At 32.2% G+C, this 14612-nt stretch overlaps 1 protein-coding gene across 2 annotated transcripts in view; it reads left to right on the forward strand.

Annotated features, from left to right (window-relative positions):
* Window positions 1-14491, forward strand: part of LOC106789455 (vacuolar protein sorting-associated protein 13D) — a 16631-nt gene extending 2140 nt beyond the window's left edge. Inside the window, exons 5-25 of one of the 2 annotated variants that reach the window (XM_014753653.1) lie at window positions 479-675; window positions 748-915; window positions 984-1221; window positions 1296-8050; window positions 8126-8276; window positions 8356-8584; window positions 8657-8900; window positions 8991-9359; window positions 9448-9636; window positions 9723-10046; window positions 10112-10304; window positions 10399-10581; window positions 10675-10905; window positions 11277-11303; window positions 11567-11727; window positions 11824-12438; window positions 12525-12707; window positions 12790-13161; window positions 13264-13376; window positions 13455-13881; window positions 13961-14491. In XM_014753653.1, coding sequence (XP_014609139.1) covers window positions 479-675; window positions 748-915; window positions 984-1221; window positions 1296-8050; window positions 8126-8276; window positions 8356-8584; window positions 8657-8900; window positions 8991-9359; window positions 9448-9636; window positions 9723-10046; window positions 10112-10304; window positions 10399-10581; window positions 10675-10905; window positions 11277-11303; window positions 11567-11727; window positions 11824-12438; window positions 12525-12707; window positions 12790-13161; window positions 13264-13376; window positions 13455-13881; window positions 13961-14062 — 11471 coding nt within the window. In that variant the 3' untranslated portion in view covers window positions 14063-14491. The remainder of the gene's footprint in view (window positions 1-478; window positions 676-747; window positions 916-983; window positions 1222-1295; window positions 8051-8125; window positions 8277-8355; window positions 8585-8656; window positions 8901-8990; window positions 9360-9447; window positions 9637-9722; window positions 10047-10111; window positions 10305-10398; window positions 10582-10674; window positions 10906-11276; window positions 11304-11566; window positions 11728-11823; window positions 12439-12524; window positions 12708-12789; window positions 13162-13263; window positions 13377-13454; window positions 13882-13960) is intronic. The other variant, XM_014753654.1, reaches the window with a different exon arrangement.
* Window positions 14492-14612: the final 121 nt, after the last annotated feature.

A 14612-nucleotide genomic window follows, 5' to 3' on the forward strand; every position in this document is an offset into this window, starting at 1 on the left:
ATCCTCCCATGTAGTTACGTGACGATCTGCTTCGATGATTGTTTTGATTTCATTCTCATTCAGCTTAACTGGTCGACCTGAACGTTGGTTATCTTTTAGGGAAAAATCTCAAGAACGGAATTTTTCAAACCAATTTTGGCATTACCTTTCTTTAAGGGCTTCATCACTATACACATCACGTATCTTTTTTTGCGGCTTGCCTTGCGTTCTTTCCTTTACGGAAATAATAAAGCAAGATATGGCGAAAATGTTCATTTTTGCACTCCATATTAATATTCAAATAAAGAAAGAACATTAAGATAATATCTGCGCAATGATTTTATAACGTTAAGTAAGGATTACAGATAACATATATAATAAAAAGAAAATCATAACATTATTAACGAGTATTATAAAAATGGGAGTGAGACATCTATAATCAAAATCCGCAATTACTTTCTTGCCAACCCAATATTTATATTTTTATACATCTATGTAGATGGTGCCGTTACTTTGGGTATTACAATAGGTGCATTAACTGCACAAAGTTGCGATGCCAGTTGGGTACCAGGTTCTACTTCATGGAATCTTACAGATGCATCATTTAAACTTATGGAACTTGATAGGCTTTCTATTTACTGGAATTACATAAAGAAAGAACAGCTTTTTAGTCACCTTAATCTCGGTGATTTAGCTGTATGTTTCTAATTCAATAGATATAATGTTTATTTTTCATATCGTTTTTGATTAATGTTAATTAATTCGTAGATTGCTATGAATGAAACAAAAAGTCTAATTAGGAATTATATTTTATCGCCTGTGAGCGCAAGAGCTCATATCAAAAGAGATAGATCTGAACTTCCTTTAAGATCTTTAAATAAACCAAGGATTATTGTAGACCTTTTGTTGGATGAAGTACCGTTAGTCCTCACAGACGTAAGTTGTAATTATTAGGAATATTGATAAACAATGTAATATAATAAATCATATTTGAATATATGTAGGAAACGTATGAACAAATAGTAGAATGCATTAAACAATTGGAGGGCATAGATCGTCGAAAACAACAAAGACAGTGTCGACCTAATGTTTCTATTAGTGCAGCACCTAAAGAATGGTGGAAGTATGCTGCACGATGTCACATTGGCAGAGAAACATTGAAACCACAATTATCATGGGATGATATGATTGCTAGAGGCAAGGAAAATATTATTTACGTCGAAGCATGTCATAAACTATTAGGTAGGTATAATTTAAAATTTTATCTTAGTTTTTTTATGTTATATGAAATATTAATACGTATGCTATTACTGCAGGTACACCAACATCTATTTTGCCACCAGAAACTAAGCATATAAAAGAAAAAGTTGAACAAGAACGTAGTTTTGAAGAGCTTAAGGCATTAAGAGAATTAGCAATGTTTAAAATTCGACCTCCAAAAATAGCACAAACTTCAAATGTCAATGTACCTCAAGCACGTGGAATATTGGTACAGTGGTTCCCGCAATGGTGGGGCTGGTATTCTAAGACATCGCATAGTGTTACCAAAAATATATCATCAACTTTTGATGGAGAATTATTGGATGCATTGACTGACACAATGGATGATACTTTATTAGGTCGCGACACAGTTTTTGGACAATTTAATTTCACCTTATCGAAGGGAGCAATATCTTTTTCTACTACAGACAAGGATAGTGATAATACAAGGACTAGGATAGAATTACAATTTGAACGAGTTAATTTAACTTACGAGTCCAGACCTAGGTCTGGATCTCATAAATTTTCTATAAGTTTAGGTGCCTTATATCTCCATGATTACTTAACGGATAATTCTACTTTTCCTATATTGGTGCAACCTCAAGTTATAAATAGTGCATCACGTGCACGTGGATCGTCTGAGAAATTGATTAATCATGTGCCTCAACAATTATTTGAATTGATTTATGAGAAAAAGCCATTACATTTGAATACGGATTATTCTTTACATGTTTACTCAAAATCTTTGGACATTGTATATAATCCAGAAGTAATCTATTGGCTTATCGATTTCATGTGCAAACCTCACAGAGATTCCTCTAATCAAAGATTACTAGCAATGAAACGAAGAACAAGGCGTCACCTTATAAAAAATTGGGAACAGATTTTGGATGGAGAATTTGTTTATCGTTTGTCTTGGGATTTACAATTCAATATCTCTGCTCCGCAAATCTTACTCGTAGAAAATTTTATAGATTCTAATGCAGCTGTAGTAGTCGTCGATTTTGGAAAATTACGTCTGTCAAATAACATCGAAAATATGCAGCTGGAAAATGAAATACCTGTAAAAGCAAGTTCAACGAATAGCGATGACGAAGATGAAAGATTTGAAACTCCATGTTCAACACCACCTGGCAGTCAAGAAAATGGTTCTATACATGATTTCCAAAGTTTATCAGAAGCCGCGTTACATCAAAAATTATATGATCATTATTCGGTAGATTTGGTAGATTTACAAATCTTGGTAGGAAAAGTAAAAGATAATTGGAAACATGTTAGATCTAGAGGAACATCTACCTTACATGTTTTGGAAAGATTCAATATATCTTTACAGATTGAGAGAAGAGTTATTACCACGACGGATCCAAATTTTCCATCTGTAACTGTATCTGGAAATTTACCTAGACTAGTAGTACATGTAAATGAACAGAAAGTTGAATCGATTCGTTTGATGTATAACTTATTATCAAGTTTTCCTGTGTCAACTAATATTCCACAATCTGATGTAATTAATATGGAACCTGAAAGTCCCAAGAAAGGAGAAACCGAAGAACGAGCTTTAACTCATGCTATGATGGTTCAATTCATTATCAATCAAATGACATTTGAATTACAATCACGAGGACGTAGTGTTGCAGAATTACAAGTATCTGGTGTTAGAGCGGCATTAAGTAAAAGGACGGCTGATTTGAGTGCATCATTGTTAGTTCATGGATTGCTCTTAGTAGATGCACTTCAAGAATTTGGCCCTGATTTTGAATTATTAGTTGCTAGTCATAAACATGTTGGCATGGATAGCGTATCTGGAAGTTTGAGAGATTCTGAACCTACGTCTCCTGTCTCGCCAGTCTCACCTGGTTCTCCAGACCCTTTAATTTCTAAAAAATTAACCACTCCAGTTGCTCTCACTCATGCTTTATCTAATTTAGCTAATCTTAATTCACCTAGAAATAATTCCTTTATTGGATTGGACAAATTAGATACAGAAGCTTTAATTATTGTAGAACTAACACTGGTTTATGATCCTTTGGAAAATTTAAGAGTGGCAAATATACAATTTAATAATTTAGACATCATTGCTAATCAAGAAACGATCGTAGAATTAATGGGATTTTTTCGAAGAATTTTACCATCGCGAAAAATAAAACCTGGACTGATCGAAAGACAAGAATCATTATCATATCAAGATACATTATCAAAAGAAGTGACAAGAACAGAAATAACATTTGATTTTCATAGATTGAATGTATTACTTCTTCGGGCTGTTATGCAGGATAATCATTTAATTGGACAAAAAGTTGCAACTGCCACGATGTCAGATGCACGAATACAAGCAACATTGGCGATTGAGACATCTATTTCAGGATCTTTAGGAGGATTACAAGTATTGGATCAAACTATCATTGGTAAAGTTCATCAGAGAATTTTAAGCGTTGGCAGAGATCCTTTGGCTGAGTCGCCACAACAATTGGTAGAATATTTTGCTAACATATCGGATCAATCAGAAGCATTTAGATTTTCTGCTAAACGAAATACTAGGTATCATCAACAAGAGCTTGCAGAGACTGCAGTTGATTTAACAATACGAGTTGGAAGTGTATGGTACACGCATGCACCACATTTGTTGTCGGAACTACGTTCATGTGCTGATGAATTTAAACAATACTTGAGTAATCTAGCTAGACAAATTAGTGCAGCAGCAACAGATATGGCAATGGGTTTAGTGAATGCAGAAGACTGGTCAATCCCACCACGCAAACGTTTACCTAGTTTATCAATGTCTTCAGAAAATTCTGGCACTTTATCTTTAAAACTGGATATAATATTAGACAGTCCAGTGCTTGTAATTCCACGATTTTCACATAGTACACAAGTATTTGTTGCACATTTAGGTACAATGTCACTCCAACATGAACCTCAGCCTAGTTCTATGATGAAACATAAAATAACTTTGGAAGTTCGAGATATGAATTTATATTCTCTCGAAACAACCGCAAATATTAATCAGGTACACAATAATTTACCTTTGAGAGCCGAGGAAATGTATTCTTGCAAAGAATATGGCAAGCCAATATTACATGACACATTATTGAAAATTATAGTTGAAAAAGAGAACACATTGACTCAGAGTTCTAATTTTTTATTAGATGCAGAATTTGTAAATAATCCGATAGTACAAGTTCATGGAGTTGTTTTGACACCTTTAAAAGTGTCATTATCACGCGGACAATATGAACAATTATTAGATACTACGAATAGATTAATGTCAATGCCTACCAGTACATCAGTGATTAAAAAATCACCTAATTTACAGAAAGCATCAACCTATTCGGAAAAATTGGATTTGTCTATAAAAGTACTGTTCGAACTTCCAAGTTTAGGTATTGAATTGAAACAAGCTCATTCTGAACAGCCACTGGTAGAATTGTCGATGCGAGATTTCATTGCCAAATACGAAAAATTACAGAGGGATGAATCAACTATGCAAGTTTCTTTACGTTCTCTTCTCATGGAAGATCTTTTATGCCCTATTGGATCTCGACATCGATATATGATGCAATCATCGGCTCCAGTTCGAGCTAAGTTGCCTACAGGTGTATCTAAATCTTGCCCTGATTTATCGTTTATCCAACAATTTCGAAGTAATTATGGAAGAGGTAGTTTACCTGATAGATTAGAAGCAGATACTTTATTTGGAACAATTCCTGCTCATTGGCGTAGAACTCCGCCATCCTTAATCGGTACTCCCAATACACCACCACCATCGCCTGGATTAGCTACAAGTGAAGAAAATTTAGTTTTAATAAATATTATAATGATAGAACACGACAGCGATTTTGAAGAAACACAGTATTTCCAAAAAATGGTAACTGTTGATTTTAATTGTTTAGATTTAGTAATAAGTGTGGAGTCATGGATGGTCGTATTTGATTTTTTTGGAATAGCAGGACCATCTGAGGCAAATCCTAAAATTTATGCTCATCAAGTACCTACAGAATTAGAACAAACAAACGAAATGTACGATGTTCCTGCAAAATCAGAATTTGAAATAGAAGTGAGATCTCTTACTTTGGTATTAACACAATCTGATCGGGAGATAGCTAAAGCAAATGTATCAAATGCTAGTATGGTCATTTTAAAAGCAGATGGTAAGACACAAATATCAGGATCATTGGGTTCAATGTCATTGCTCGATTTAACACCACATGGCAGATATTATAGAGAAAGATTTCTCTCATCTGGTAGAAAAGCATTGAACGTTCAATACACGAGTTATATCGATTCGAAAAAAAGACCTTATGACGCACGATTAAAATTGGAAATGTCTGCCGTTCATTACGTACATACGCAAAGATTTGTAGCCGAGCTTCAAGCTTTCTTCGGGCATTTTTCACAACTTTGGACTATTATGGCAAACTTACGTGCTGATACTGGAATTGCAATAGATACTAAAACTAGAAGTATGAGATTGTCTTTAGAATTACATGCTGGAGCTCCTGTAATATTGCTTCCAGTCAGCTCTACATCTAATGAATTAATCTTGTTAGATCTTGGAGAATTAACGGTTCAAAATAGTTTCGAAAATTCTTCGATTATTGAAGAATGTCTTCTAGATGTTACACTTTTAGAACTTGTTAATATGGATGTTTATGCAGCTAAAAGGATAACAGCTAAATACGATGATCAAGAAAGTATAGATACACTAATAGTTGGAGGATTTTTTATCAAAAAAATTGGATTATCTTTGCTCACAGAAATGTGCCATCTAAATCTACGTATCGAACGAAATTTAGATGTTTATATAAGCAGAGAAATTTCAGATTTAAGTATACATGGAGTACTTTCAACAATGGACTGCGCCTTGGATCCTGCTCAATATATGTTAATACGTGGCTTACTGTCTTATAATATTGGAGAAAATTTAGATGATCTACGTTCTTATATGCAAGATTTAAATGATAAGGTAGATTATACTATGCCTATCACTGGGGATCAAGAAAAAGTTTGGACTAAATCGTGTATTACTTTAGAACTAGTAAATGTAACAGTAAAATTACATCCTAATCATAATATTGCAGCATTAGCATGCATTAATTTTATCAAGTCAATGCTGACTTTGGATTCTTTAAGCGATGGATCACAGGATATTGATTTAGTCTCACAAGAAATATTAATCACCGACATGCGATTCCAAGACGAACCTGTTAATAAACGATCTAACGTTTTCACAAGTATTTTGCAGCCATTAAAAAATTCCAATAATACTCAAGGCCGTGTACAAGCCGAAGTACACCATAGAAGACGCAACAATAGTGCTGCGACTACAATTCTTTTGCATAGTATGAGACTTACAGCTATTCTTGATTGGTGGGAAGCTGTTAGAGATTTTGTAATGTTGAATTCACCTGAACCTAATCCAATCCCAGGAATGACTCAAGTAACTGTATGTCAAGATAATAGTAATCTTTCTTTAAACTTATTGCCAGTGGAAATCAAAGTTAATATAACAGATTCTGAATTAGTATTTGTCGAAGACACATCAATATGCGACACTAATGCTGTAATACTTAAATGTACAGCTGTTATAGCATATAAGACTGTACCGCAAGAAGATGAAAAGCTATTATCATGTAACTTATCACATTGTGAATTATTCTCTTGTATTTTGGGATTGGAAGAAGAAACTGCTTTATCTATTATTGATCCTGTTGGTGCTAGTATAGAATTAACACAACAGAAGTGTCTTGAAATTCAACTTCAACCTTTATGTGTGAGATTAAGTTATCATGATGTAACTATGTTCTTTAGAATGTTGAATTCATTACCAAAACAGACATTATGGGCTAAACAGAGATCGAATGAGTTATTAAATAGTATGGAAAATCAAATAGCAAAGTTAAATGCTCTTGGTTTCACAGAAACAGATTGTAAAGATGCATTAGAACGATGCAACGGTCAATTGGATGAAGCGGCATTGTGGTTAACACAAAATGCAGCTGCAAATTCTGATATTATTTTGAACAGTGAATCAATGATTAATGTCATAGAAGTACAAACAACATGTGCCAGAATATGCATAATAGATGATTGTAGAGATGCGGATGTTCCACTAACGGAATTAACACTTATCGATTTATCGTGGAAACAGACGGGTGCACAGATATTACAAGGAAATGGGTCAATATCTGCAACATGTGGCATTGATTATTACAATAGAGTACTTTGTGGTTGGGAACCATTTATTGAACCATGGAGTGCCAATGTTCGGTGGGAACAAACTCTTAATAATTCCCTTGATCCAAAAAGACTAGAAGTATTTATTTGTTCCCAAGATTCTGTAAATGTCAATGTAACATCTACTCTGGTAGAACTTGTTCAATTAGTTAAACACAATTGGACGCAAGAATATTATTTATCTAGTAGGGAAAATGGTGTTAATAAATTAATAGTAAGCGGACAAGGATATCGTCGTCGGTCGCCTTTTATCCCGTTCGCTTTAAAAAATGAAACTGGATCTACATTATGGTTTAAAACTTTCATTGCTACAGCAGACAATATAAAGGATATTAGCAAAAATTTTAAATCTAAGAGTATTCTACAAAAGGATGAAACGTGGATCGAAGTGACACCAGGAAATACAATACCATTTACATTTGAAGGAAGAGGAAAATTACGTCATTATGCTACACATATCGAAAGAAGACATCAAGTAGCAGTAATTGTCAATGGTTGGACAGCAGTAGATCCAGTAACTGTTGATCGTGTTGGTATATATTTTCGGCACGCAACCGTTGATTTTCTAAAGAATCAGGTAAATAATATTTTTGCGATTAAGATTATTTTTATGTAGTAAAAAGATAGAAGTATTCATAGATTTAAATTTCAGATAATATCTTCAAAAACCAGGATAGTATTTGCTGTTGAATTAGAAGGTTCTGCTAGGAAATTGATCACAGTTAGATCAGCTTTGCAAATAAGTAATAAATTGACACATTCGATTGAAATTAAGATGGACAAGTCGTTAAATCCATTCGGATGTTAGTTTTCTGATTATTATTTCTAATATTAATATTTCATAATTATTACTAATATATAATTGTATTTTTTTTTTTATAGATTTGCCGTTAAATTCATCAGTCAGTGGAAAAATTATCCAGTTACCTGCACAGTCTGTAATTTCAGTACCTTTAGGACACATTGGCATGCAGATGTGTTTCAGACCAATATTTCCAAACAATTTGTTTCAATATTGTATTGAACCAATAGATTGGACAATTATTAAAAAACCTTCAGAAGTTTCTGAAAGTCATATTGCCTGTAAAAGTAATCAATTTAATATATTCAGGTGAGTTTAAGCAAGATATCAATTTTTTGAGTGATATCATTATCTTCATACTATTTTTTTTTTTTTTTACAGGATGTGTGTAGCTGTAAAACGTGACAATTATCCAATTGATACTGGCCAAACATTGCCTGCGCATAAAATAATAATAATGGCACCTATCACATTAACTAATTTACTACCATATGAGTTGTTGTATGAAGCAGGAATAGAAAATGGAAGGATCCGACCTGGTGGTAATGCTGATTTACATTGTCCAAATATCGAGGAACAATTGGAAATTATTATTCATTTAGATGGTTATCCTGGTACAGGAACAGTACGTAAATTATTTTAATCGATTAATATTACTACTTCTATATGTAATATTACTATTTCTACATGGTATAAACATTATGAATATTTGCAGATATTTTTGCCACCAAACAGTGGTTCATTTACAGCACGTTTAAAATTAACAGATGTTAATAGCAGAATATTATTTTTGTATGCATCTATTATTGTTGAAAAGGGTTCTGCAATGCAAATTACCATTACTTCACCATACTGGATTATCAATAAAACAGGATTGCCACTTGTTTTCAAGCAAGAAGGTGTTGGATTTGAAGCAGCTGGTCAGTTTGAAGAACATGAGAAAGCAAGAATGGTTGCACCATTATTATTTTCATTCAGCGATGAAGAAGCTAGCAGAACTTTATCAGCAAGAGTGGGTGCTGCAGTTCATCCTAATGGTATACCACAATGGTCTCAACATTTTCACTTACAACCTGGAATACAGGTTGGTTGTAATTTTACAATAAAATAAAAATATTGTTTTAAAAATTCTTTAATATTGGTCTTTGATGAATTTAAAATATCTTCTGCAGATACATCGGCTTAGAGTGACGCTACGAGAGAACAGACCTGATATCGTATATCTGATTAGTGTAGCTACACGTACAGCTAGAGGACGGTACAGAGCTACAACAGTTGTAACATTATCACCACGGTATCAATTACATAATAGGTCATCTTATACTTTGGAATTAGCACAGAGATGCTTCACTACCACAGTTGTAATTGAAATTGAAATTCATTTTACTTATAAATAATATATAATCTTTTTTCTAAGACTTTAAAATTGAATTATATGTATTTTTAGACTCATCCAGATGCTCAAGCAACATATATAACATCAATGCCTGATTGTCATATGCCATTTCATTGGCCAAGACTTGATAAAGATTTATTATTATGCGTTCGAATTAAAAATATACCAAATTGTATGTGGTCGGGTGGTATTAAATTAGATGATAATTATTCTTTAACAATTAACATTAGAGATACAGTAGGAAAAATGAATTTTCTACGAGTTGATGTAGTACTACAAGAAAGTACATATTTTATCGTCTTTACGGATGCAGACACTATGCCACCTCCCATAAGAGTTGACAATTTCTCTGAAGTTCAGTTGATAGTTAATCAGGTAATAGAATAAAATAATATTAATAAAAACTAACTGATGTAACATATTATTCGTTATGTTTATAGATGTCTGTACCTGATAGTTTAGAATGGTCTGTAAGACCTCACTCATCTGTACCGTATGCATTAGATGAACCAATCCAACCAACTGGTTTAGTATTAACTGCTCCAGGTAGTGTTATAGCTTCGTATGATTTAAATATACTTGGAGATGGACGAAGTTTAATTTATGAAAATTTTATTTATATTGCATTCACTGGTAAGCATATATTATGTATTAAATATTTTTCTCCATGATTTTTATTAATAATATAAAACGACAAACTATATAAAAATAATTTTTGTTTAAATAGGAACTTTTAAAAGTGACAGTGATCTTGGATCAGGAGATAATGGTTCAGATCCATTAGATGTAGAAACACAAAGATTGGTGTTGGAAGCTGGCCCTGGTGGTTGGGTTGTTCTTCGCAAAAAACAATATGGTGCTAGATCTCAACTTTGGAGAATGAGTAGCGAGGGACAATTACAACATGAAGGTAATAATAGTAATAATAATAAAATGAACGAATCATTATAACAAAATATATCAATGACTCTGTTTTTTTAAATATATTAATTTATCTAAACAGGTTCTAGTCCTCCAAGAGATAAACATTCAAAAACACCGGATACAGTATTAGTATTAGATATAGCTGGCACAGCTCCGCAACCATTTACTTATTGTGCTCTTGCATTAAGAAAACCAGACCCAAGGCGCAGATCTACACAAACGTGGCGATTTACGGAAGATGGGCGATTGTGTTGCGCACATAGAAATATGTGTGTCCAATCAAAAGATGGATTTATGGGATTACACGAAGGTTAGATTTTTAAAATGATATTTTATAAATTTTATATAATATATAGGTTTGTACGTGTTCATATGATTTAAAATAGACGAACTTAAGTATTTAACATCTTTAAATCTTACTGATATATATTTAACAATAAGTGTTATTAGAATTTTTTCTTTGAATAGAATATTATTTTTAGCAACAATTGGTTTATTATCATTCTTATCATTAAGTATTTGTTTTCATTTTGCCGTATATTATTTTGTTGCAAATAGTATTTAAACAGTGATATATATGTGCCAACTTTTAACTATGCAGCTTAGAAAATCTCTAAGTCCTATAATAAATAATTAATTTATAAATTACTAAAGGGCTCAAATAATTAATGAATGTTACAGGCGGCAGTGTTGCCCGTTGGCACATGTGTACGTATTAATATAAAGTACACTAAAAATTTATATATAAGTATAATATGTACTAATGCAATATATATAATAGGCTAATAACCCGGCTTGTTTTTTAATTTCATTGCGTAATTGCTCTCTTTATTGCATACATTTTACAATAATAGCAAAATTATTTCTTATTAATATGTTAAGCTAATTAGATTAACTTAATTGAAACTTATATATTTATATAATTTTCTATATATTTATTTTTACGTTATTAAATGTATTATATTATATAGGGAGCGAGGCTGTATTAGGTCCACAAACTCATACAAATCCACCACCAGTCGAACAAAGAGTTAGAAGACAAAAATTACGACCAGGTTCCGGATTTTTATCGGTAAAAGTAATTACCGATGGTCCAACACGTGTATTACAAATATTGGATATTAAGGAGAGAGTAAGTTATAAAGAAATATCTTCTACTTTCTCTTTTTCAATCGAATTTTTTAACATTTTGCATCTTGTTAATTATTTGATTTGATTTATCTTGTAGAAAAAGACGTTTGCCTTACTTGAAGAACGTGACTGGTCACATATTGCTATTACTCAACGTCCTACGCATGTTCGCATTGATTCTGAAAATCTAGATTTTCATGAATTGCAATTAAATGTTAATTTACCAACAGGTTTGGGATTATCGATAGTATCGCAAAGACCACCTGAGGAATTATTGTTTGCACGGTTCGCTGGTATATTTTTGAAACTTATGCAAACTTCCACTAATACAGTATTAGATTCAAGCATTGAAGATGTGCAAATTGATAATCAACTTGTTGAAGCACAATGTACATCCGTTTTGTACGTCACTCGTTCTCCACGCACAGAAAATAATCATCGACCTGCGATACACGTGGCTGCAGAAAAATTAAAATCTAAAAATCAAAATGCTGAAATTTATAAACATTTGATAATTAGTATCAAACCATTGTGTATACATCTCGAAGAAAAATTAATTTTGAAATTGGCAGCTTTTGTTGGAGCTGGTAGATCTGAAATAGAAGTGCCACTCGATGAAAATGATTTTAAAGCACAAAGATTTATTTCTGAAGTGTCCGCTTCTCATGCTAAACGATATTATTTTGGTGCGTTAAAAATTATCCCCAATCAGGTATTTATACACAATTATTTATCAATTTTAAAATTTTACATGTTGTAAGAAATACAAATATAAATTATTGATTGAATGTATTTTAGGTAAAGCTTAGTGTGCTCACTACTATGAAATTACCACCTCATCTTCAAGCAATAAAAAGAAAATTGGGTTTAACTTTGATCAAATTTGAAGATGCTACGATTGAATTAGAAGCATTTGTTAAGAAACACCCTTTTGAAAATATCCAGTTTTTAATGCATTCGATTATAAAACATTACAAAGATGTATAGTATTCGATTTTTCTTATGATATACATATATGTACATTTGTTAATAAGATATTATATTAGTTTTGAAATAATTACAGGAATTAAAATGGCAAGCAGCTGTTATATTAGGATCTGTTGATTTTTTGGGTAATCCTCTTGGATTTATGAATGATGTAACAGAAGGAGTTTCCGGTTTAATATATGAAGGCAGTGTTAAAACTTTGGTGAAAAATGTTACACACGGTATATCAAACTCAGCAGCTAAGGTAACAGAATCTTTATCAGATGGTTTGGGTCGTGTAATTATGGATGAGAGACATGAAGAAGCTAGACAAAGAATTCGAGCAAATACCGCAGGAAGTAGCGATCATTTAGTCGCAGGTCTTAAAGGACTTGGCTTTGGTTTGCTAGGTGGTGTTACAAGTATTTTTAAACAAACCTATGATGGAGCTACTAACGAAGGATTTCCGGTATGTAATATAAATTTTATATAGATTTTTCAAAAATATTAATTAAAGATTCATTTATTCCATTAGAAAATTAATATAAAATAATCGCGTAAAAAATTTCAGGGTTTCTTTGCTGGCTTTGGTAAAGGAGTAGTAGGAACTATCACAAAACCAGTTGTGGGTGTATTAGATCTTGCCACAGAAACCGCAACTGCAGTACGAGAAACAAGTAGAAGGTATAAAAATAAAAAATGATAGAATCTACTACATGCGTATGTTTTCAAAAATTTATAAAAATATCATTAATTTTTTAGTGCTCATCGTACGATACCAAAACGAGACAGACCTCCTCGTATCGCCAGTGGTGCAGCTGTTTTATTACCACCCTATAATCGACAACAGGCAGAGGGACAAGAATTTCTTTACAGTATTAACAATCATGACTATTCGGAATTACTTTTGGCATACGAATGTTTACGCAGCGGTACTGAAAGTTTAAAAGTACTAGTTTCTAATGAAAGAGTGCGTGTAATTTCTGGAGGAACGAAAGCTGTTGTAACTGAAGTCAATTTAGCAGATCTTTTGTATTGCCAGCCGATGCATAAAATTGAAAGTAATGGCATAACATTATATTACATAGAATTAATATCTAGAATGGATTCAGGATCATTGATAACTGATGGTCCTGAACTGTTAAGAAGACCAAAAGTTCGTTGTGACAACGAGGAAGTTGCTAAACATGTAAGTACTTGCGTAATATTTTATTAAAATTTACAATGTGTTTATGAACATATTTTTAAAAATTATTTTTATTTTTTAGGTTTCACGACAAATCAATTATGCTAAAGGAATGCATGAAGAGCGTTGTTTAACACTTTCATCTTCTGACAATATGCTTGATGATGTTCAATCCTACGAGTAGTAATACAATAATCTTTTTTTTTTTTTATATATATAATTCGATAATAATTTACTTTACTTGAAAAACTAGTCAACAGACCTTCCCTTCTTGCAAGTGCACATCAGCAATGCCTTATTACGCTTAAAATAATTGGTAATAAGACTGATGCAAGGCACAATATGCTGCTGTGTTATATATAAAAGAGAATATAGAAATAATTTTATTTTTCTAGTAGCGTATAGTTCTGCACTTAACTATTAAATAATTTTATGTACATTCTGTTAGTTCGCACACATAGTAAATGTAATTTTGATACAAACGAATACACGAATATGAAACGAAAAGATAAACTGTAAAAAATGAAAGTTACACATATTACACACATACACACACATACATACATATATATATATAAGTAAAAAAACAAGTTATTTCCCTTTCCGGATATATATGTAATAGTTTTATATATGGATTATAAATATATATTTATTTACGAAGTTATAAAAATATTTAAATATCGAAATGTAAAAAAAATATATTGTAAAACCAAAGTATGTATAAAAGAAGGAAA

Source organism: Polistes canadensis, unplaced genomic scaffold, assembly GCF_001313835.1.
Source record: "Polistes canadensis isolate GaletaPanama2010 unplaced genomic scaffold, ASM131383v1 scaffold_184, whole genome shotgun sequence".
Classification (NCBI taxonomy): Eukaryota; Metazoa; Arthropoda; class Insecta; order Hymenoptera; family Vespidae; genus Polistes; species Polistes canadensis.